This window comes from Vulpes lagopus, chromosome 5 (assembly GCF_018345385.1).
Source record: "Vulpes lagopus strain Blue_001 chromosome 5, ASM1834538v1, whole genome shotgun sequence".
Classification (NCBI taxonomy): domain Eukaryota; kingdom Metazoa; phylum Chordata; class Mammalia; order Carnivora; family Canidae; genus Vulpes; species Vulpes lagopus.
This window is the reverse complement of record NC_054828.1, coordinates 26,807,923-26,831,458: the sequence shown is the minus strand read 5'-3', so window position 1 is coordinate 26,831,458 and position 23,536 is coordinate 26,807,923. Positions and strand designations below refer to the sequence as shown.

The window sequence follows — 23,536 nt, the reverse complement described above, 5'->3', positions numbered from 1 at the left end:
CTACTTGGTCATGGTATATTATTATTCTTATACACTGTTAGATCCAACTTGCTAAAATTTTTTTGAAAAATTTTTTTTTTTTAAATTTCTAAGTTTATGAGAGATATTGGTCTATAATATTCTTGTTTGTTTTCGTCTGGTTTTGGTGTCAGGGTAATACTGGACTCATAATTTGGTAATCTTCTCTGGAAATGACTGTACAAAATTAATGTTAATGTTTCTTTCTATATACGATAAAATTCTCCAGTGAAAACATCTGTGCCCAGAGATTTCTTTTTGAGGGGAGCTTTTAAATTACAAAGTAAATTTCTTTCACAGTTATATGGGTATTCAGGTTAGCTACTTCAGCTTGGCTGAGTTCTGATATTTTGTGGATTTTCAAGGATTTGATCTATTTCATGTAAATTGCCAGATTTATGTGCATAGTTATGTTCATAGGATTACCTTATCCTGACACCTGCACAGTCCTACAGTGATATCCTTTGTTTCATTCCTGATATTGGTTATTTGTATTTCTTTTTATCTTCAATCTTGCTGGAATTTTATTAATTTCTTCAAAGAACTAGATTTCTGTTAACTAATTTCTTCTATTGTTTTCCTGTTTTCAGTTTCATCGATTTTAGCTCTTATCCTCATTATTTCCTCTCTTCTGCTTGTCTTGGGTGTATTTTGCTCTTCCTTTTCTAGTTTCTTAAGTCAGGACTTAGATAATTGATTTGAGATCTTTTCTCATTTCTTTTTTTTTTTTTTTTTTTTATGATAGTCACAGAGAGAGAGAGAGGCAGAGACACAGGCTGAGGAAGAAGCAGGCTCCATGCACCGGGAGCCCGACGCGGGACTCGATCCTGGGTCTCCAGGATCGCGCCCTGGGCCAAAGGCAGGCGCCAAACCGCTGCGCCACCCAGGGATCCCTCTTTTCTCATTTCTAATGTAAGAATTTAGTACCATAAATTTTCATCTTGACATTGTTTTAGATGTATCTCATAGCACTTTGATACATCCTGTTTTCATTTTCAATCATTTCTATGTATATTACAAATTTCCTTTGAAATTTCCTCTTTGACCTGTGGGTTATTTAGAAGTAAGCGGTTTAATTTCCAAGTGTTTGGAGATTTGCCTTTTGTCTTTGTTATTTTAGTTTGAGTCTGTTATGGTCAGAGATTATACTGTATATGATTTCAATTCTTCTAAATCTGTTAAGGTTTGTTTTACGACCCAGAATAAGGCTTATTTTGGTGAATGTTTCCATGGGTTCTGGAAAATATATGTTCTAACTGTTGTTGGGTAAAGTGTTCTATTAATATCAGTTAGATACTGTTGCTGCTTGATGGTATTCTTCAATTCCTCTGCATTATTGTTGATTTCCTGTCTAGTAGTCTATTAATTGCTGAGGGTGGGGTTTTGAAATCCCTGATTATAACTGCAGATTTGTCTATTTACCTTTTCAGCCCTCTCAGTTTGTGCTTCATGTATTTTGAAGTGGTTTTGTTTCTAAATATACATTTCAGGTTGGTATATCATTTTAGTGGATTGATCCTTTTATCATTATGTATTTTCCCTGCTCTGAAAACTACTTTTAAAATATTAATATAGCCATTCCTAATCTTTAAAATTAACTTTTACATGACATATCTTTCTGATAGCTTTGCTTTTAACCCGGGTGTGCCATTGTGTTTGAAATGAGTTTTTTGTAGACAATAAGTAGTTGGATCATTTTTTAAAAATCCACTCCACTTGGGATGTCTGGCTGGCTCAGTGGTTGAGTGTCTGCCTTCAGCTCAGGGCATGATCCCACGATCCGGGATTGAGCCCCACGTTGGGCTCCCTCTGGGGAGCCTGCTTCTCCTTCTGCTGGTGTCTCTGCCCCTCTCTCTTTGTGTCTCTCATGAATAAATAAATAAATCTTTTAAAAAAAATCCACTCTACCAACCTCTGTATTTTAACTGATATATTTAGACCATTTACATTGAATGTAATTATTGATATGTTACCGTTTAAGTGTGCCATATTATCAGTTATTTACTATTTTTATCTTTTGTTTCTCATTCTTCTTTTTTCCTGTCTTCATGTGGGTTACTTGAGCATTTTTTAGATTCCACTCTGATTTATTTATAATGTCTTTGAGTATATTGCTTGTATAGTTTTCTTAGGGGTTGTTCTCAGTATTGCCACACACATAGATAACATCACAGCCTACTAGTATCCACTTTGAGTGAATTGTAGAAACTTTAATTCCATTTAAGTTCCTTTATCCTCTCTCCTATGAAAACTATCTTTACAAATTCACTTGGGATTGGAATAATTTTAGAAGTCTGACATCTTCAAGCCCCATGGCCTTGAACTTCCAATGTGACCCTGAGGTCTCAGCCATTACCACATCCAGTAATACCAGTGGGGTCTTGGCCATTAGTGCAATAATACCGTATTAATTATCTGTTTTTAAATGTTAATTTATTTATAAATATAAATTTTATTTTTATTTATTTATAAATTATTACCTTCAGTAATACCTTATCAACACAGGCACCAGGCCTGCAGGCATCTTATAAAACACACCCTCCTTTATGCCCAGAGATGTTAAAAAAAACATAAGAATATAACCCCTGACTCTGGCCCGGACCTCAGATGTAACACAAAAGCCCTAGGCAGAAAGTCAGCATCAATACATAGTGTCATGTCTTTGGTTGCAATTAGGTAAAACGAAGTACTGAGTGTTGGAGGTATGGATTTCACCATGGAGAGCCATTCGACTTTCAGAATTTGGTTCCTATACTATCTCTGAATCCTGGAAATTAAAACCAACAAAGCAACCAATCACGTTTTGTGTCCTTTATTTGCTTTTCTAGCCCTTGGGTTTATCTACTCAGTGGATTGATGCATACAGTTCTAGATCATGGCATGTATTACATTCCTGGGTTACTGTGCTAATGCCTGACTAACCCACATTTCAAAATGTTCAGGCAATAACTAAGGTAAAATTTCATTTTGTAGTGGTTTTACATGCTTATCATATATTTATCACTAGTATATTCATTATATTATGAGAAAATATATTAGAGGCAAAATCAGGTACCCAATACATTTGGTGTAATGGTAGAGAAACAGAGCTAAAATTTGAAGCTCATGTAGCATCATCATAGAATTAGGAGAGTATCCATGTGAGAACCAGAGAGACTCTCAGGAGAGTTAGCAAAATGCACTCTCAGTAGAGAGAATGGCATGAAGAAAGGCAGGTAGAAGAAAGATCTTAGAGCATGACAGAGGAATAGTAAGTACTAGTTTGGATCATGCTTTAGGTGTGTGGGGACTGAGGGTAGGTAGTGGAAGATGAAGTTAGAAAAAAAATAGGGGAAGCTCACAAAAGATTCTAAAATCCAGGTTTGGAATCTGAATTTAATATTTGGTAGTACATAGTTATTAAATATTTTAGAGCAGAGAAGTAGCATGATCAGAACTTGTTTTTTATATTTATTTATTTGGGGGGGGAGGGGCAGAGAGAGAGGGAGAGAGAATCTCAAATAGACCCCCCACTGAGCTCAGAGCCCAACACAGGGCTCGATTCCATGACCCTGAGATCACGAGCTGAGCCAAAACCAAGAATGAGACACTTAGCTTAACTGACTGTGCCACCTAGGCACAGAACTGTATTTTAGATAAATTAAACTGGCAGCTTCTTAGAGATGGTATGAAGAAATGAGGAGCAAGGAGATCAGGATTCTATAGAGGACAGGGAAGAGAGAAGAGAAGGCCTTGACTCGGGTGGCCACAGAGACTTACAGAAAAAGAACTATGTAGGAGAAGCTGTGGGCATAGAACTTAATAGGATATAGTAAGTAACCAACGCTTGGGGCCAAGGAAGGGGAGAGAGGGACCATGGTTTTGAGTCGGGGGGGTCATTGTTATCAAAAGTAGGTGATATAAAAAAAAGAGCTGGGAAGGAATGAATAAGAGTATTAGATTCTGAATATATAGGATTTGGGGGTCTCAGAAGATGGCAGGAAAGACTGGTTAGAAGCTCAAGGAAGACATCAGAGTTAGGGATCTTGATTTGAGAGGCATCTGGACAGAGATTAAGAGTTACAGCTATGGGAATGGACAAGACCACCATGAGAAGGAGTAGAGAAAAAGAAACAGACCAAAGACTGAACCCTGGTAGACAAGGAACAGATGGCTCAAGGAGGGTGTGATCAATGAACCTCTGCAAAGACATCAAGGGAATTAAAGACTCAGAAAGGGCCACTGGTTGCCCAGTGACAAATAGATTATGGTGTCCCACAAGACTAAATAGATGCCAGAAGGAGGTAAAAGCAGACAGGTAGCAGACAGGTAGTCAGGAAGAGGACCCTTGAGCACAAAGTAGCTACAATGGTTGATGGCTGTGACTGTTTTTATTTTGTTTGGGAAAATATAAACAGGTTATAGGCCCAGGTAGGAAGAGTTGCTAAGAAAAGGACAAGATAGGAGGGAGGAGATGAGGTCAGCGGCACCAGAGGAGAAAAGCATCAGACATTTCTTCTGCTGAGATGGGAGAGAAGCAGGCAGGGATAAAGCTAGGAAAATATTTAAGGTGAAAAAATGGATACATAGGGTATTGCTCCAAAGGTACTATACAGGGATCCCTGGGTGGCGCAGCGGTTTGGCGCCTGCCTTTGGCCCAGGGCGCGATCCTGGAGACCCGGGATCGAATCCCACATCAGGCTCCCGGTGCATGGAGCCTGCTTCTCCCTCTGCCTGTGTCTCTGCCTCTCTCTCTCTCTCTGTGACTATCATAAATAAATAAAAAAAAAAAAAATTTAAAAAAAAAAAAAAAAAAAAAAAAAAGGTACTATACACACAACCAGATTATTTTTCTTCTAATTCAAAACCCCACTTTTTTTTCTTTTTTTTTGCTGAAATTAATGTGACTCAGGACAAAGGTGGTTTTCTAAATCTGACTAATCATCAAAATTAATTGTGAAACTTTTCAAGAATATGTATTTCTAGGCCCAAACCCAGCCATACCAAGTTGGAATCTCTGAGGAAGTGGCCTGGGAATTTTCATTTTAAAGCCTTTTCAGTGATTCTGAAGGTTACCTGGGTCTGGGACCTCCTGAGTACAGTTTTCAACTAAGGACATGTATCAGAATCTCAGAGGCCAGCATTGATTAAGTGCGACTGTGCAGAGCACAGGTATTTATATTTCGAAAAGCTTCCCAGATGATCTGATGTGCACCCTGGATAAGAACCATAGTAAAGAGATTCGAATGAAAAAAAAAAACAAACCACCAACTGGTTGGATAGAATACTGAAATTCACTGTGCTGACTGGTTCCCTGTTACTTATGTCACCTGACAATTTCCTTTGGACATTTCTCCTGTGGAAACAGCATCTGCTCCTAACCTGGCTGTCACAGGTGGACTGATGTGGTTTCTCTGTGGCTCCTCAGCACCTTTCCACAGGCGGCCAGGCCTGTGGGGATGCCATCTGGGGCACTTTGGAGAGAGTCTGGCTTTAAAATTTTTTGAAGTAAAAAAAAAAATTAAAAAAAAATTTTTTTTGAAGTCTCTTTAAGGGAAAACATACAGAATAACATTGTCCACTCTCTGCACTAATGACATAATGTATCTTATAAAAGAAACAAAGATGCAGAATGGAGGAAAGTGGATAGGAAAAGCAATGATGGTTCCTATTTCACTAATCGGGCAGAAAAGATTGTCAGGCAGATTCATAATTTGGCCAGAAAATGCCTTGCACCGTTTGGGTTGATTTTTTTTTTCTTTAAAAAAAAAAAAACAGTAACAGTACAACAATTATAGAAATGAAAGCCTGGCACATACTTGCTTGGCTCTGAGGGAGGCCATAAGCCCAGCCCTTTTAATGGCTCTTAAAGAAATATGAAATTTTCTTTTATCCCACATGATGGTGTGATCCAATTCCTGCTCCAGCAGCCCCAACGTATCATCTGTTGGAGTCTTTAAGTTTACGGCACAGAAGGAAACTGTCAGCTCCTCTCCCTTTCTACAGGACATTCACATTTGCATACTCAACAGACGGTACAAGCCTCAAAGGCCATATTCCCCCAAATGCAATAATCCTACTCTCAAAATACAAAAGATATAATAGTAGCATGAAAATATTCTTACCCCGATGAAGGCTGGCTCCAGCTGTGGCTTAGTAAGTCAAAAACTAGTAAACTTGCTTGTAATAACATCCTAAAAATTCCAAAGGTTATTTTCCCCCATCCACAGTTAAAAAGCCATCTCCTACAGAACAATGTCACATCTGTGAAGTGTCCAGATTAAGGCAAGAGGTTTCTTGCTTCTAGTAATTTGTCTGGTTAGAGATTAAAGAAAAAAATCTGTCTTGAAGCTGTCAGTTAATATTTTGTAACTCAAAAAAAAAAAAAAAAAAAAAAAAAAAGCAAAGCCATCTTCACGCTTCACAGCAGAACTGTGTGATTTTTAAACAGAGGTAAATTCTTCTCCATATCAGGTATCTGATAGTTTTTTTTACATTTTAGCGCGAGGCAAGCAAACAAAAGGTTATCCACGAAGTTTCAAATGCATGTTAGTAACATAAAGTGAAGTTAGCTTTCTTTGACATCAAATTACCTACATAACTCACTGAAAATACAAAATCCTTCTTGCAATTAATAAAGAACTGTGGTATTCTAACAAAGCTGGAAGCGTAGGATCTTCAAATTCCAAATCTTTCCATTCCTGGATGAGCTTTGGTATTCAGATGTTAATAGGATGCCTGCTTTTTTTTGGCCAGTGTTCAGGCTAAAGAGTCTGTGAAACAGACTTTTTCCATCCTATGACCTCAGTTTTAGGATTTCTTTCTTGCAAAATGTTAGTTATTTTACTTGGCAGGTTGCCAGAACACATTCTTACATTCTCCTCTTTATCTCTTTTCACTTTTCTTTTCTCTCCCTTCTTCACCTTGTCTATCTTCTATTCTTTGATAAAGTATGGATTTAAATTAAAGTCCAGTCCAAACACCATGAAAGGGTAGGTGTTTGGTAGGGTCACTAGAATTAGCAAATAAAAATACAGGATGTCCAGTTAAATTTGAAGTTCAGGTAAAAAATGAATAATTTTTAAAATATAAATATGTCCCAAAAATTGCACAGGACATACATATGCTAAAAAAATTATTCCCAAATACTGCATGGGATATACTAATACAAAAAATTATTCCTTGTTACTCTGAAATTCAAATTCAACTGTGTGTCTTGTATTTTATCTGGCAATACTAGTTTGGAGGTTAGACAGAAGGGATAAAAAAACAACAAAGACATCTATTTACAACTGGAAGATGACAAATTTCCATTCCTATCCTTCTGAATGCTTTTTGTCCAGGTATAACTCTCTATGGCACTGGTTTATTTTTGGCTCATCCAGTTATACTAACAGCTCCACTGAGACACCACATCCTGATACTGACTGCAGAAGTCCATAGGGTTTGAGCTCTGGATCACCTGAGTCCAGAACTCACAAAATGAGTCCTGCAGAAAGCATGAGACTGTAGTTCAGCCACAAATTCATACAAATACTCAAGTTTTAATCGATCATTCTCTTTTGAAATTTGTACATCAAATTTAATATTTTCAAAGGCACTGAGTTTTCTCTCTGTAGTACCCACTTGGAAGCAATTTAGCATGACTAATAATAATCATTACTAGGAAAAACAACAGAATTCAATTGTATTTGGAAATGTAGTAAAATGATTGCCTCTTGGACATTTTGAAAGGGAAGATGAAAATACTGATATCCTCCAGACATTTAAAGATAAGATGAAGATCTTAATTACATTAATGATTAATTCAAGTATATTTTCCAACATCTAAGTACACCCAGGGGTGATACATAATTCAGAAATGCAAAGGCATATCGATAGTATTTTGAAAATACTGTTGAAGTCTGACATCCAGAATGGAGACTATATAGAAGTGTGGTTAGAAGCACGGGTTCAGGAATCAAACTGAGTTCAAATCCCAGCTTTGTCACACACTAGCTGTGTGACGCCGGGCAAGTTACTTACCCTCTCTGTGCATCATTTCCCTTATCTGTAAATGGGGATAACCATTCCAGAGAGCTGTGAGGATGATATGAGTAAAATGCTTAGAACAGTACCCAGCACATAGTAAAGTGCTCAGTAAATTTTGGGGGTGAGGATAGTAGTGCAAACTGTCAATAAGAAAAAAAACTAACAAAATCAGAGATTGGCTCCATTTTTACAATTGGCCCAGGAGAAAATGATTTTTTTTTCCTACGGCCGCATGGATAATATATTCATATTTTTAAAATTACAAATGACAGTATTTTATGTATTTATCCATTAAAAAAATCTTCTCTTTGTTTTCAGAGTATACAACTTCTCAGGTTGTGTGAAATTAGCATCAGATTATTTCAAAAAGTGAAGTTATATGGTTAACAGTTCTACCCAACTATTGGTTGTTTTTCTTTCTCACCCTGCTTATTCTCTTTACTCTCCCAAACTCCAAAAGCAAATGAATAACATTCTTTCCCCCATTGCTACAAGCCAATTAATCTAACTCAATCCCTAGCTATAGTGTTAAACAGACTTTCAAATGAAATAGTCCCCAGTCACTGGGTTTCCTGCCATCTGGTCACTTTGAACTTCATTTGTTTGTGTTTTGAACCCGGAATGGAGTCCAGCAGTGCTAGGTCTACTCTACAACACAGCTCAGGTGTCTGCAGTCTGAGGCAGTGTCAAAGAAAGAGTGCTTTCAAGTCAGATACCTCTAGGGTAATATCCTGGCTTGGCCATACTACCTGTGGGAGCTCTCTGAGACTCACTTTCTTTATCTATAAAAGGAGATATTTTAATACTATCTACTTTTTTGGGTTGCTATGAAGATTCAAAGAGTCGATTCATCTACAGGGTGAGCCTATGTTCCAGTTTACACCTGTCATTCCTCCATCACTGTTATATTATATAGTTAGTCCATTTTTATAAGGCATTTAGCATACAGACCAGCTAGTTACTATTCAGTATTTGTTATCTCTTAATCATGATAGACTGACGCCTTTACTATTCTAAAAAAATATTTTAAATCCCACCACGTCCTCATTTTTAAAGCAGGAATGGCCTTTTTAACATTGAAAGATGAGTGTATGTGTGTGAAAGTTTGGTCACCTGCCCATTATCTCTACATTCCCTGTCCCTTTTTGTATTTTTCAGCTGTTGAAGAAGCTAAAAGTGGGGGTGGCATTCTCTGTGGTAGAACCTTGAGGGCAGAGGCTTAAATATTTTACATGCTTTGGGGGATCATGTGAGTACTGCTTTAGCAAAATATACTCTGCCAACAGCAGAAGGCCCTCTGAGGTGAGCAGGTGGGCCAGAGCTGGGAAGCTGTCCTTTTACTTCTGCCAGCTATTTGGATTGTCAGATGAATTCCAGGCTCCAGCCCCTGCTCTTTCCAAGATCTCCATCACTGTGCAGTAACGCCGTGCTTCCTCATTGTCTATAATCAGGCTTCCTCCAGCCTCCCCCCGTCCCCCTCCTCACCCCAAACTCTTTGGGACACAATCTTCTTGACGATATGAAGGGAGGGCAGGTATTAAAGGGCTTTTAGGTAAATACCAGGCTTTGTGTAGAAACCGATTTCTCCCTTAAAATCACTTCTGCTTCATGTGCCCTCTGCACCAGGTCCCAGATTGAAAGTGGTTCCTGCAAGTGGTTCTGGAGCCAGCCGACTTAGCTAAAATCTAGGCCACTGACAACTGTGAAATCTCTTTGAGCCAACTCGCAGCTCTGAGACCTCAATTTTCTGTTCTATAATATGGGATGTAATAATGCAATAATACACCTCATTGGATTATTGTTAAGAATTAAGTAAGATAACATGTCTAGTACAGCGTCTGGCACAAAATAGGCATTTAATGCCTGGAAAGTATCATAATAGTACCAGGCTGCCTGGGAAGGGATCAGCATTAGAGGCAAAGAGAATCTGTGATCTGGGGGTGGGAGGAGGAGGGTTGGGAGAATTCAGTTTGTAAATATAAAAGCTCTGCATTTTGGAGGTTTACATCTTTTTTTTTTTTTTTTGGAGGTTTACATCTTAATTAAGATCTGTACAAGAGAAAGGACAAATCTTGTAGTGGTATTTCTGAAAGAAGATACAGAAAGTGCTCAGCAAATGTATTCCAACCATCCTTTGTGTTATTTCGAATTCATTCATTGATTCGTACCAACAATATCTTATTATGTAGGTATTATGTTCTAAATAGCTGGGCAAAGCTTCAGCACAAGAGCATGAAGAAGCTTTATAAAAGAAAACATTTGGAAGAAGCATAATCAGTCTGTTAATGCCAGGCAATATTTATTGATTACCGACTGCAATCAATAAATATGGTAATATTTATTGATTTACCATGTTCTCGCATGGCCCAAGTGACTCCTCAGAAAAACGCTGCCATCTGCTAAAGCCACTGCGAATACAGAGTAGCTGAAGTTTATTAATTAATGTCTCTGTGGACTGGAATTGCTCATTGCAGAGGTGCCATATAGAAACTGTGTCCACTTTAATCGTTAAATGAAGGAAGTAGATGCTTATGTGATCTAATTAGGGGTCGCTGAAAAACCTCCTTCTTGTATAACTTACACTCCAACCATCTACCTTCTTAAGCCTCTGAAGGAGTCCTAAATTCTGAGTTGTCAGGCCTTTGAGCTCAAGCTTTCCTTGGCCCTGTGAGAATGCTTATGGGTTCTCTGAGGGCAGTACTGCAGGGTATAAATGAGTCACATTCCAACAGTGTGAGCCTGTGGCAATGCTGAGTGGGATACAGACTCACTGGATACAAATCTCTGGACAAGCTTCTCATACTCTTTCAGTCTCAGGAAGAACTCCCCTTCTGAGGAAGTCATTTACACAGGTGACTGAGTGAGGGTTGGAAGCATGACGGGGCCAGTACACATTTTCTTCTCCTGCCTCCACCTTCGGCATAGACTATCTCATTAGTTTGGTCAGTAGCCTATAGTGTGATATGGATATTGGCTGACAAAGGTGGATTGGTGTGGCTTGACCTGTATTTTAAAATATTAAATAAGGATAGAAAATGTCAAGAGTAGTTATAGGTAATGTTTTGTGATTCTGTTCTTTCAGTACACACACTTTCATAGGATATGATGTAAAATGTACTTCTGATTGTGCAGGGTATGTTCAAAAAGGATGAAATGAGTATATATCCAAAATAACTAAAGGCAGGAATTCGATGAGGTATTTGCATACTCATCTTGTAAGCAGCATTATTTGCAACAGGTAAAAAGTAGAAGCAGCCCAGGTGTCCACTGATGGATGAATGGAACACAAAATGTATATACACACCACGGAATATTATTCCATTATGTATATATGCACCACAGAATGTTATTCAGTGCATAACATTCATTTTATGTTTTCCATAAAAACAAAGGAAATTCCTTTTAGAAAGGAAAGAACTTCTGACACACACTACAACATGGATGAAACCTTGAAGACATTATGCTAAGTGAAATAAATCAGACACAAAAGGATAAATACTATGATTCCACCTATGCGAGGTTCCTAGTATAGTCAAATTCATAGAGACAGGAAGTAGAGTGGTGGTTGCCAGGGACCAGAGGAGGGGGAAATGGGAGTTAATGGCTTTGGCCATTCTTTAATTCAGCATATTAGCAGAGTTTCCATTTGGGAAGATCAAAGAAGTTCTGTGGATGGATGGTAGTAATGATTACACAACAATGTGACTGTGCTTAATGCTACTAACCTGTACACTTAAAAATGGTTAAGATGGTAGATTTTATGTTACATGTATTTTATCACAGTTCAAATTTTAAAAAGACATTAAGTTACAAAAAAAAAAAAAAATACTGAGAAACCCTAACCTAGATAACACTCTGGGAGGAGCCTGGATATAAAGGAAAGAGAAAATGTGAGTCTCTGGGGAACCAAATGGGTCAGGGAATACACTCTCCAGTTTTTCTGAAGAATTCTCTTTTGTGACCTCTGGGACCATGGGCCTTCCAGTCTGGCGTAAGAGCACAAAAGAGAAGGTTTGCAATCTTGTTCTGTGATGGCATAATTTCCAGTCTACATTTTTGGGTTCATTTCGTATTTTAATCTGAAAGTACAAGCAATATGACAGCCACGTCTTTTTTTTTCCCCCTCAGGTAAAACTGATACACACACCTCTTCTCTTTCAACAAGCCTGTCCAGCCTTGGACTCGTTGGTATCTGAGGGCTGGGTCAAGGTCTTCCTTCCTCACTGAATAAAACATATGTCTCAAAAGGCCTTCAGCCTAAGTTTGTTCATCTACACAATAAGGGGGTCCAAGGAACCCTAAAGTCCCTTCCTATCATATTTTTTTATTTTTGGTATCTGAGAGTTGAAGAAACAGAATCTGGCCAATCTTTTCTAGGTAAAGGCTGTACACCAGGTTTCTCATTTTCTTAGCAGACAGAATCCTGGCAAATTACTTAAACAGATACGGAAAGGAAGTCTCTGGGGGCAGACACCTCACAGACTAAAAGAACAGCCACAGTTCATTATTTTAGATATGGAATACTGTGGCCAAAATAAATATCAGGAAGGTTTCAAACTTCTCTGAAAACACACACACACATGCACACACACACACGCAAACTATAAAACCATCTTTTGGTAACAGTTCTCAAATCAACTTTGATCTCTCAACTTCCAGAACCTATTATACAATCAGTTTGTGTAACCTTATTATTAAATGCACATGTATAAATGACAGATTTCTTTGTGTTTCAGATACAATTGTTTCTCTGTGTATTTTTCCCTTCATATTTAACATTTTCTAAGACAATGCTCTACAATGAGCATAAGAAATTTTTTAATAAATATGGTCATGGACTATTTATGTCCCTCCAAAATTTATACGCTGAAATTCTAACCACCAAGTGATGGTATTAGGAGGCCCTCTGGGAAGTAATTAGAATTAATGCTCTTATAAGAAGGAATATAATAAAGCTTGCTTCCCCTCTCTCTCTGCTCTCTGCCATGTGAGGACACAGCAAGATGGCCATCTGCAAACCAGGAAGCGGGCCCTCATCAGATGTTGGATCTGCCAAGCACCTTGATCCTAGACTTCTTGGCCTCCTGAACTGTGAGAAGTAAATTTCTATTGCTTGTAAACCACACAGACTATAGTAGTTTGTTAGAGCAACCTGAACTGACAAAGACAAATATTTTTTCATTGATATGAATACTTTTCATCTTTAAACTTTTTATCTTTAAAAATGACTCATACACCTGGAATGGATCTTTGGGCATCATCTAGACCCACTCTGTTCTACCACACCTTCCAAGACATTTAAAAACATTAGTCAGTGGTAAATTTTTTAGCCTTCTCCAGGCCATGCATTCTTCAAAGGGAGATGTAAAGCCATGCACTCCTTGCCTAAGATCCCATTGTCTGGAATTAGAGAAAACTCATACTGGTTAACATCTCTGAAGCAGTCTGACCACTAGCTTTTCTTCTTCACTGCCTCAGCTCTACTAGAAGAACTTTTGAAATCTCTTTTAAAAAAATTATGCATTTATGAGAGAGAGAGAGAGAGAGAGAGAGAGAGAGAGGCAGAGACACAGGCAGAGAGAGAAGCAAGCTCCATGCAGGGAGCCCAATGTGGGACTTGATCCCAAGACCATGGGATCATGCCCTGAGCTGAAGGCAAACGCTCAACTGCTGAGCCAGCCAGGCGTCCCCCTTTTGAAATCTTTATTTTTATCACCCTTCACCTCTTCTCAGTTTACTTTTTTTTAAAGGAAAGATTAAAATTTTAACTGAACTCTGATCATTACCAACTGCTAAGATAGGGTTGTTTTCTACCTTTTATAAGTCATGAATCCTGTTATGATTGCAGTACTAATGTTTATTGGGTGCCTCCCAGGTAACTGGCACTTTCCATATATTAATTTCAACTACTGTATTAACTTTGGAGAAAGAACACTGCATGAGTCATTCTAATCCAGTTTGAGTTTATAATAATTTCTAAGTCTTTTACTGTACCATGTGCACCTGACAGACCATTCTTTTTCTGCTTCATTTGTTTATTTTTCTCCTAGGAAATGAACATTTGGTGTTTGATTCCACTTCATTTTTTTTTTTTAAGATTTTATTTATTCATGAGACACACACACACACACACAGAGAGAGAGAGAGAGAGAGAGAGAGAGAGATTGAGAGGCAGGCAGAGACACAGGCAGAGGGAGAAGCAGGCTCCATGCAGGGAGCCTGATGTGGGACTCGATCTCGGGTCTCCAGGATCACACACTGGGCCGAAGGCAGGCACTAAATTGCTGAGCCACCCAGGGATCCCCACTTCTTTCATTTATGAAGGTGCTATCAAATCTTCATGTAGTCTTTAACATCACAGGTGCTTTGTTCAATGAAGGGTCATATACAAATGTAGAAGGGTCCTGCCTCAGGATTCTTCTACAAGTGAATGCCATTGATCTTGTCAAAATATGGCCTTCACAGTATCTTGGGAATCTCCACTTGCTCATTATTTCTAGAACTTTTCTAGTACAGATGACAACCTGGCAGGATCTGAATCTACTCTTCCTCTGCAGGCACCACCTTGCTTGTTCTTCCTGCCCTGGTTATTGTCTCCAGAGAAACTTCAGAAGAGTTCAAAGATAGGAGTAGAGTGGGACAGAGGTTAAGAGCTTGGTTGCAGGTTCTGAATCTTGGGTTTAAATCCTGGCTTTGCCACTTAAAAGCTATATAGAGCAGAAACCTTATTCTCTTCTTTTTGCCTGTAAGATAAGGTGCTATTGGATTTTTGCTAAAAATTAGAAGTGATAAAACGTAAAGTGTTAAGACTAGTACTTGGTCAAGGTAAAACCTCAAAACAGGTCAATTATTATTATCACCAGGTAGAAAAGCTGCCACATTAATTTATCCTTTCTGTAAATTAATTATTATTTAATTGAGGTATAATTTATAGACAGTGAAATGCAGAGAACTTAAGTGTAAAATTCAGTGGAGTTTTGTTAAATGTATATTCTTCTCACATAGCCCAAATTAAGATATAGAGCTTTTCTATCACTTTAGAAATTTCATCATGACCCCTTCCAGTCAAACTCCAGCCCTTCACAGCAACCACTGGCAATGAATGAGAGTTCTTGTTGCTCCATATCCTTGTCAGCATTTGGTGTTGTCAATGTTCTGGATTTGGGCCATTCTAATGGCCATTCTAGTAGTAGTATTTCATTGTTTAAATTTACATTTTCCTGATGACATATGGAGTAAGAGCATCTATTCACATGAAGGTCTTTGGCTCATTTTAAAATCGGGTTGTTTACTTATTGTTGAGTTTTAAGAATTCTTTGTATATTTTGGATACCTGTCCTTTATCAGATGTGTCTTTCACATGTATTTTCTCCCAGTTTTATTCTCTTGACATTGTTTTGTCTCATTCTCATCTTTTCAATCTTTTTCACATTTTTTCATAGAGCATATGTTCTTAATTTCAATGAAATCCAGTTTACCAATTATTTATTTCATGGATTATTCCTTTGGTGGTGTATCTAAAAAATCATCATCACTATACCCAAGGTCATCTAGGTTTTTTCCTATAATATCTTCTAGGAGTTTTATAGTTTTGTGTTTTATATATTTAAGTCTGTAATTCATTTTGAGTTAACTTTTGTGAGGAGCAGAAGGTCTGTCTAGATTCAATTTTTTTCTATGTGGATATCCAGCTGTTCCAGCACCATTTGTTGAAAATATTTTGGTACATTGTACTGTCTTTGCTCCTTTGTCAAAGATCAGTCAACTATATTTATGTGGGTCTATTCTGTTCCACTGATCTATTTCTCTATTCTTTTGCCAAAACCACACTGTCTTGATTACTATTGCTTTTAGTAAGTCTTGGGAGTGGGATAGCTTTAGTCCTCCAATGTTGCTTTTCTCTTTCAATATTGTGTTGGCTCTTCTGGGTCTTCTGCCTCTCCATATAAACTTTAGGATCAGCTTGTTGATATTCACAAAATAAATTGCTGGAATTTTTATTGTGATTGCTTTGAATCTACAGATCAAGTCGAGAAGTTTGTGGACTTTTGATTACAAGTATTCCATAGTGTGAATATACCATAGTTATTTATCCATTCACCAGTTGATGGATATTGGGGTTGCTTCCAGTTTTTGATTTTATGAATAAAGCCATTACAAATACTCTTGTACAAATCTCTTTTTTCCCATTTTTTTTCCTGCATGAATGCCCACAAAGGGAATTGCTGGGTCATGTAATAAATGTGTGTCTAGGAAACAGTCAAATGGTTTTCAGAAAGAGTTACACCATTTTATTTTTCTATCAGCAATGCATGAGATTTCCAACTGCTCCAGATCCTTGCCACTATTTGGTGTTGTCAGTCCTTTCAATTTTAGCCATTCTAGTGGGTGTTGTGGTATATCATTATGGCTTTAATTTGTATTTCCCTGAAGATGCATGTTATTGAAATAACATCTTTTAAGTCATTAAAGTGAAATGTATCTTTTAAGCTGCTTGCTAGCCATTTGTGTCTATTCTTTTGTCTGTTTGAAGAGGTGGCCCATTTGAAACATTTGTTTATCATTTTGTTATTGAATTTTCAGAGTTCCCTAGGTATTCTGTATACAAATTATTTGTCAGATATATGTATTGCAAATATATTCTCCCAGTTTGTGTCTTGCCCTGTCATTTTGATGAGAAGATATTTTTAATTTTGAGGAAGTCCAATTCAACAGGATTTTCTTTTTTCTTTTTTTTTTAGGATTTTCTTTTATATTGTATGTTTTTGTGACTTCTGTGAGACATCTTTGCCTATCTCAGGTTTTGAAGATATTCTCCTATGTTTTCCTCTAGAAGCTTTATAGTTTTAGCCTTTATATTGAAGCCTATGATTTATCTCAATTGTGTGTGGTGTGAGATTCCTATTTTTACCCCCAGCAGTTGCTCCAACACTATTTGTTGAAAGCATTTGGCTTTTGCCACTGAACTGCTTGGTGGTTCTGTGAAAGATCAACTGACCATATAGGTATGGTTCTATTTCTAGACTCTATTTTGCTCCATTGATTTATTTGTCTGTTCTTATGTTAATGCCACACTATATTACTTCGGTTTTATAAGTCTTGAAATTAGGAACCATAAGGACTTCAACCTTGTTCTTCAAGACTGTTTTGACTAATAGATCCTTCACTTTTTTATAAAAATTTTAGAATCAACTTGTCATTTTCTATAAAAGTGTCCTGCTAGCTATCTGATCAAGATGGTGTTGAATCTACAGAACAATATGAAAAGAAGTGACATGTTAACATAATTAATTCCTCCAATTTGTGAACATCTGTCCATTTATTTAGGTCTCAAATTTCTCTCATCAATGTTTTAGTTTTCAGAGTACAGGTCTTATGTCTTTTGCTAGATTTATTATGTATTTTGTCATTGTAAATAAAATTCCATTTAAAATTTCATTTTCTGGAATGCCTGGATGGCTCAGTGGTTAGGTGTCTGCCTTTGGCTCAGGGTGTGATCCCAGGCTCCTGGGATCAAATCCTGCATGGGCTCCTCACAGGGAGCCTTCTTCTCCCTCTGCCTATGTCTCTGCCTCTATCTCTCTCTGTGTCTTTCATGAATAAATAAAATCTTTAAAAAATTTCATTTTCCAATTCCTTATTGCTAATAAATAAAAATACAACTGAGTTTTGTAGGGTGACCTTGCTTAATTCATTTACTGATTCTATTAGTTGCTTATTAGATTTCTGAGGATTTTCTCTATAAACAACCATTCTTGTCAATCTTTATGTTTTTCAGTTCCTTTTCTTGCCTTATTGCACTGACTAGAAATAGTACAATGTTGAATACAGGTGATAAGCGCAAACATCACTGCTATGTTTCCAATCTTAGGAGGAAAGTGTTTGGTGTTTCATTATTAAATATGATGTTAGCAGTAGGTTTTTTATTCTATTTTTAAAGATTTTATTTATCCATGAGAGACACAGAAAGAGAGGCAGAGACATAGACAGAGGGAGAAGCAGGCTCCTTGTGGGGAGCCTAATGTGGGACTTGATCCCAGAACCCTGGGATCACCACCTGAGCCACCCAGGCAACCCACTAGTAGGGTTTGTTTTTTTTTTTTTTTTTTAAATTGTAGACGCCCTTTACCAGGTTGACTAAGTTTCTTTTTTGTCTTGGCTTGCTGAGATTTTCTAAAAATCATGAGTGTTAATTATGCTAAATGCTTTCTCTTCATCCATTTAAAAGATCAAGGTTTTTATCCTTTATTCTATTAATATGGTGGATTACAATTAATTTTTCAGTTAAACCAACCATGCATCCCTGTGATAAACCCCACTGAGTTATAATCATATATTTTTTACATATGTCTCTGAGTATACATGCTAATATTTTTTAAAGAAATTTCAGAATGTTTACAAAGGATACTGGATTATTTTCTTTTAAGGTTTATGTCAGATTTTGGTATCAGGGTTTTATTAGCCTGATACAATCAACTGGGTAGTTTTTCTTCCTCTAACTTCTGAAAGAATTTGTGTAAGATTGGTAGCTTATTTGTTGGTATTTCATTGGCATAAACATTTTTTATTTGAAGTTTTGTGAAGCCATCTAACCCTGGAAGAATCTTCTTTGTGTAAAAGTTTTTATTATATATTTAGTTTTTTAAAATAGTAATGGGGCCTTCATATTTTCTAATAGTCTTGTGAAAGTTACAGTAAGTTGCGTATTTTCAAGGAAAGTGACTATTTCATCTAAATTGTCAAATCAATTGGCTAAAGTAGCCATAATATCCAGTTATTATTGTTAAAACTTCTGTAGGCTATGTGTTCATGTCCTGTCTTCTCATTGCTAATGTTGGTAGTTTGTGTTCTCATTCTTTTTTTCTTAATTGCTTTCATCAGTGTTTGTTAATTTTATTAATCTTCTAAAAGAACTAAATTTTGGCTTCACTGATTTTCTATATTATTTGTTAAGTTCTATTCCTAATTTTTATTATGTTCTTTCTAATTATCTTGGGTTTAATTTATTCTTTTTAGAAGAAGGTGGCTTCTTAGAGTGGGAACGTAAGTTACTGATGTTCAACCTTGGTCTTTTAACACAAGCATATGAAGCTACAAACTTCTTTTTTTGCTTTGTTTATTGTTTTCATGAATCCTATAATTTTCATAAATTGTGCTTTCATTTTCTCCCAGTTAAACTCACTTTCTAATTTCCCTTGTGATTTATTCTTTAACTCAAAGACTATTTAGATGTTATTTATCAAGTATCTAGATTATTTCTTTGCCATTGCCATTGACATAATTTTTTTTTCTTTTGTGATTGGCTTCTTTCTTTTTATTTATTTATTTATTTATTTATTTATTTATTTATTTTTAATTAATTTTTATTGGTGTTCAATTTACCAACATACAGAAAAACACCCAGTGCTCATCCTGTCAAGTGTCCACCTCAGTGCCCGTCACCCATTCCCCTCCAACACCCGCCCTCCTCCCCTTCCACCACCCCTAGTTCGTTTCCCCGAGTTAGGAGTCTTTATGTTCTGTCTCCCTTCCTGATATTTCCCAACATTTCTTTTCCCTTCCTTTATATTCCCTTTCACTATTATTCATATTCCCCAAATGAATGAGAACATACACTGTTTGTCCTCCGATTGACTTATTTCACTCAGCATAATACCCTCCAGTTCCATCCACGTTGAAGCAAATGGTGGGTATTTGTCGTTTCTAATTGCTGAGTAATATTCCATTGTATACATAAACCACATCTTCTTTATCCATTCATCTTGCCATTGACATAATTTAATCATGCTGTGATCATAGAATACACTCTGTAAAGATTTTAATACTATGAAATTTATTGTTATTTCTTTTCTTGCTCCCAGCAAGATCTGTCTTGGGTGAATGATTCATGTATACTTGATGAGATTCTGTAATCTGCACTTGTTGGGGGCAGTGTTCTATAAATGTCAATTAGGCCAAAGTAGTTAATAATGTCCAAATATCTACATACTTGCTAATATTTTAAGTTTCCTACTGATTACTGAAGAAAGAGATGTTAAAAACCTGTACCTATTATTAAAGATCTGTTAATAAATACATAATTATGATTGCTTTTTTAAATAACTAACCTTTTTATCAGTTAAAGGTCTTTATCTAAAGGTCTATTTGGCAATATTAATAGTGTCACATTGGTTTTCTTATACTTACTGTTAACACAGTCTATCTTTTCCACCACCTGGCTTCAAACTATTTGTGTTTTTATATTTAAATTGTGTATCTTGTTGACAGCAGAAAGTCTTGATTTATGCCAATTTGATACCCTTTGCCTTTTAACTGGAGTTTTTGGTCCATTTATATTTAATGCAAGTATCGATTGGGCTGGGACAAGATTTACTATTTTTTAAAATTTCTTTAATATCCATAACTTCAGCTTTTTATTTCTGTTCTTTCTTTCCTCTCATGTATTGTATTAACCTAAATTTTTTTATTTTAATTCCTCCAATGACTTAACTCTAGTTATTTTTTTGGGAGGGGGGTGTTTGCTTTTAGTGGCTTTTCTATGTATTCTACTATGTATACTTATCACCAAACTTAGATTTGATATTATACTAATTCACATAAAATGTAAGAACCTTGTAGTCATGCAATTCCATTAGCTCTTTCTTATTTTTTGTGCTATTTTTGTCATATTTTCCATCCATATACCACTGACCCTTGAACAAGAAAGGTTTGAACTGTGTGGTTCCACTTATATGAGATTTTTTTTCAATAAATACAGTACTATAAGTGTATTTTCTCTTCCTTCTTTTTCTAATCATATTTTACTCTTACTTTATTGTAAGAATACAGTATATAGCAGATAAATGAAATATGTGTCAATTGACTATGTCACCTTTAGAGGCTTACAGTTAACAGCAGGTATTAGTACTTAAGTTTCTGGGGATTTAAAGGTGATATATGGGTTTTTCATTGCATTGTGGAGGGGCAAAGTCAGGGCCCCAAGCCCTGCATTGTTCATTGGTCAACTGGACCCTGCAAATCCCAGAAAACTATATTTTATTTTTTACATTAAACAATCTTTCATGTTTATACATATATTTATTTTTTCCTATATATACTTCCTTCTTATATGCCTAAGTTTCCATCTGATAATATTGCCCTTCAACCTGATTAATTTCCTTTATCATTTGTTGTGGTGTAGGCCTACTGAAATGAATTCTTTCTGATTCTTTTGTATCCAAAAGTCTTTATTTCACCTTCCATTTTGAAGGATATTTTTGCTAGAGTTAAAATTACGGCTTGACAGTTCTCTCTTTAGCTTTGGTTTTGTTTTTTGTTTTTCAGCACTTTAAAGATGTTTTAGCCTCTGAAGTTTCTAATGGAAATCCTAGTTATATCACTGCTCCTCTGCACATATCATATTTTCTTTGTGTTTCTCTTTATCTTTAGTTTTTAGCAACTTCACAATGTTTTGAGATGTGGTTTTATGTATTTTTTTTAAATCTTTCTTTGAGTTAGCTGAGTTTCTTGTATTTATAAGTTAATGTTTTTACCCAGTTTAATAAGCTTTCAGCTATTACTTTTTCGAAAAATTTTTCTGATCTCTTTTTTCTGCCCTATCCTTCTGGGACTTCAATTACATGTATATTAGACAATCTGATATTGTCCCATAATGCACTGAGGCTCCATTCATTGTTTTTAAATCTTTATTCTTACTGATCCTCATACTGAATAATTCTTATTGGCTATCTAGTGAAATTTTCATTTCAAATATTGTTCTTTTTATAGTTCCAGAATTTTCATTTAGTCCTTCTTTATAGTTTCCATTTCCCTGCTAAGATTTCACTTTTTTCAGTCATTATGATAATTTTTTTCCCTTTACCTCCATGAATATATTATAACAGATGCTTGAAAGTTCTTGTCTGAAAATTCCAACATCTAGGTCATCTCAAAGTCTATTATAGTAACCACTTTTTCTCTTAATTATGGATCACATTTTCCTATTTCTTCACATATCCTTTAATTTTTTATTAGATAATGAATATTAGATAATGAATGTTAGTCAATGATATGCTATAGAGACTTTAGAGTCTGTTTTCTTCCTTTAAGCAATGTTGATATTTTTGTTCTATCACACAAATTATTAGCTGATTGCCTGAAACTTATGCATACTTAGTGTTTCACTTTGTCATATTTCATTTTGGTTTAGTCTTTAGTTTTTAGGATGAGTCCTTTATTCATAAGGTAGAGCCTCTCTGAGGTTTTGAAAAAAACACAGAAAACAAAAAACAATAAAACCTCAAGGTGTTTACCAAGTTGTTATAACTGGATGGGAATCAAAATCCAAACTCTATGGGCAATAGTTGTAGGCATTAGGCAGCAGCTGAAAGCTCTGCTCAGCTTTACAGCTTTCTAAGCTATTGTTTTCCATGGGGCTCAATGACATCTCTCCCACACTTATGCAGTTTAGTGGTCATCCAAGGATTGAGAGAAATTTATATAAAGAAGTGGAGCTCTATTATATATGGTTCCTTGCTTTCTGGAATTTCCTCCCTTAAAGCTCATCTACTCTGGCAGCCCTGAACTCCACTTTCTAACACTTCAAGCAAATATGAATGTGGCTTTCTCCTTGAATTCCAGTTGCTCTTGGTGGATTGAAGTGCCCTCAGGGGATAAGCTGTATAAATGTAGATCTCAACTGGTCCTTTTCCTTCTTTCAAGGAACAGATATCCAACATTATCTGCCTTCTTTTAGTCAGCCTCTAATGCCTTCAAAAAAACATTTTGTCCAGCATTTATAATAGTTATCCACAGGAAAGTTAATCTAATATAAGCTCTTCTATTATTGACATAACTGGAACTCTGTCACAGAAATTTTGATTTATGAGTTTGTGCGTGTGTGTGTGTTAAGCATAAATTATACCTTCCATCTTTATGAATACTCATAGGATCTTATTAAATAAGATATCCTGAGGAGATCAAGTATTATCCAGACTACTCTGTCCTGCCAGGCAACGACTATCTTAAACTTGTCATGATTAATCTCCTGTTTTTATTTATTCATTTATTAGTTTCAGGTCTACAGCATAATGATTTGACATACAGTTGACCCTTGAACAATGTGGTCAATGCCCCAATGCCCTTATAGTAAAAAATCCATGTATAACTTTGACTCCCCCCAAAACTTAACTACTAATAGCCTACTGTGACTGGAAACCTAACTGATAACATAAACAACTCAATTAACACATATTTTGTATATTATGTATTATATACTGTATTCATACAATAAAGTAAGGTAGAAAAAAACAAAAGTTATTAGGAAAATCGTAAGGAAGAAAAAATACACTTCCAGTACTATACATATTTGATGGAAAAAGCCCCCGTATGTAAGCAGATCCATGCGTTACAAATCTGTGTTGTTCAGGGGCCAACTACACATAACTACAGTTTTTTTTGGTTTGTTTTTGAGACCTTTTAGATCTATTCTCTTGGCAACTTTCAAATATACAACAGATTACCATCAACT

General features: G+C 36.2%; 1 protein-coding gene across 4 annotated transcripts in view; it reads right to left on the bottom strand.

The window, feature by feature from the left end:
* The window catches only part of AFF3 (AF4/FMR2 family member 3), a 564,761-nt gene that overhangs the window by 143,005 nt on the left and 398,220 nt on the right, over window positions 1–23,536 (bottom strand). For 2 of the 4 annotated variants that reach the window (XM_041757150.1, XM_041757149.1), the window contains exon 11: window positions 8,023–8,076. The exons of the other annotated variants lie outside the window; for them this stretch is intronic. In XM_041757150.1, coding sequence (XP_041613084.1) covers window positions 8,023–8,076 — 54 coding nt within the window. The remainder of the gene's footprint in view (window positions 1–8,022; window positions 8,077–23,536) is intronic. 4 annotated transcript variants of the gene reach the window in all.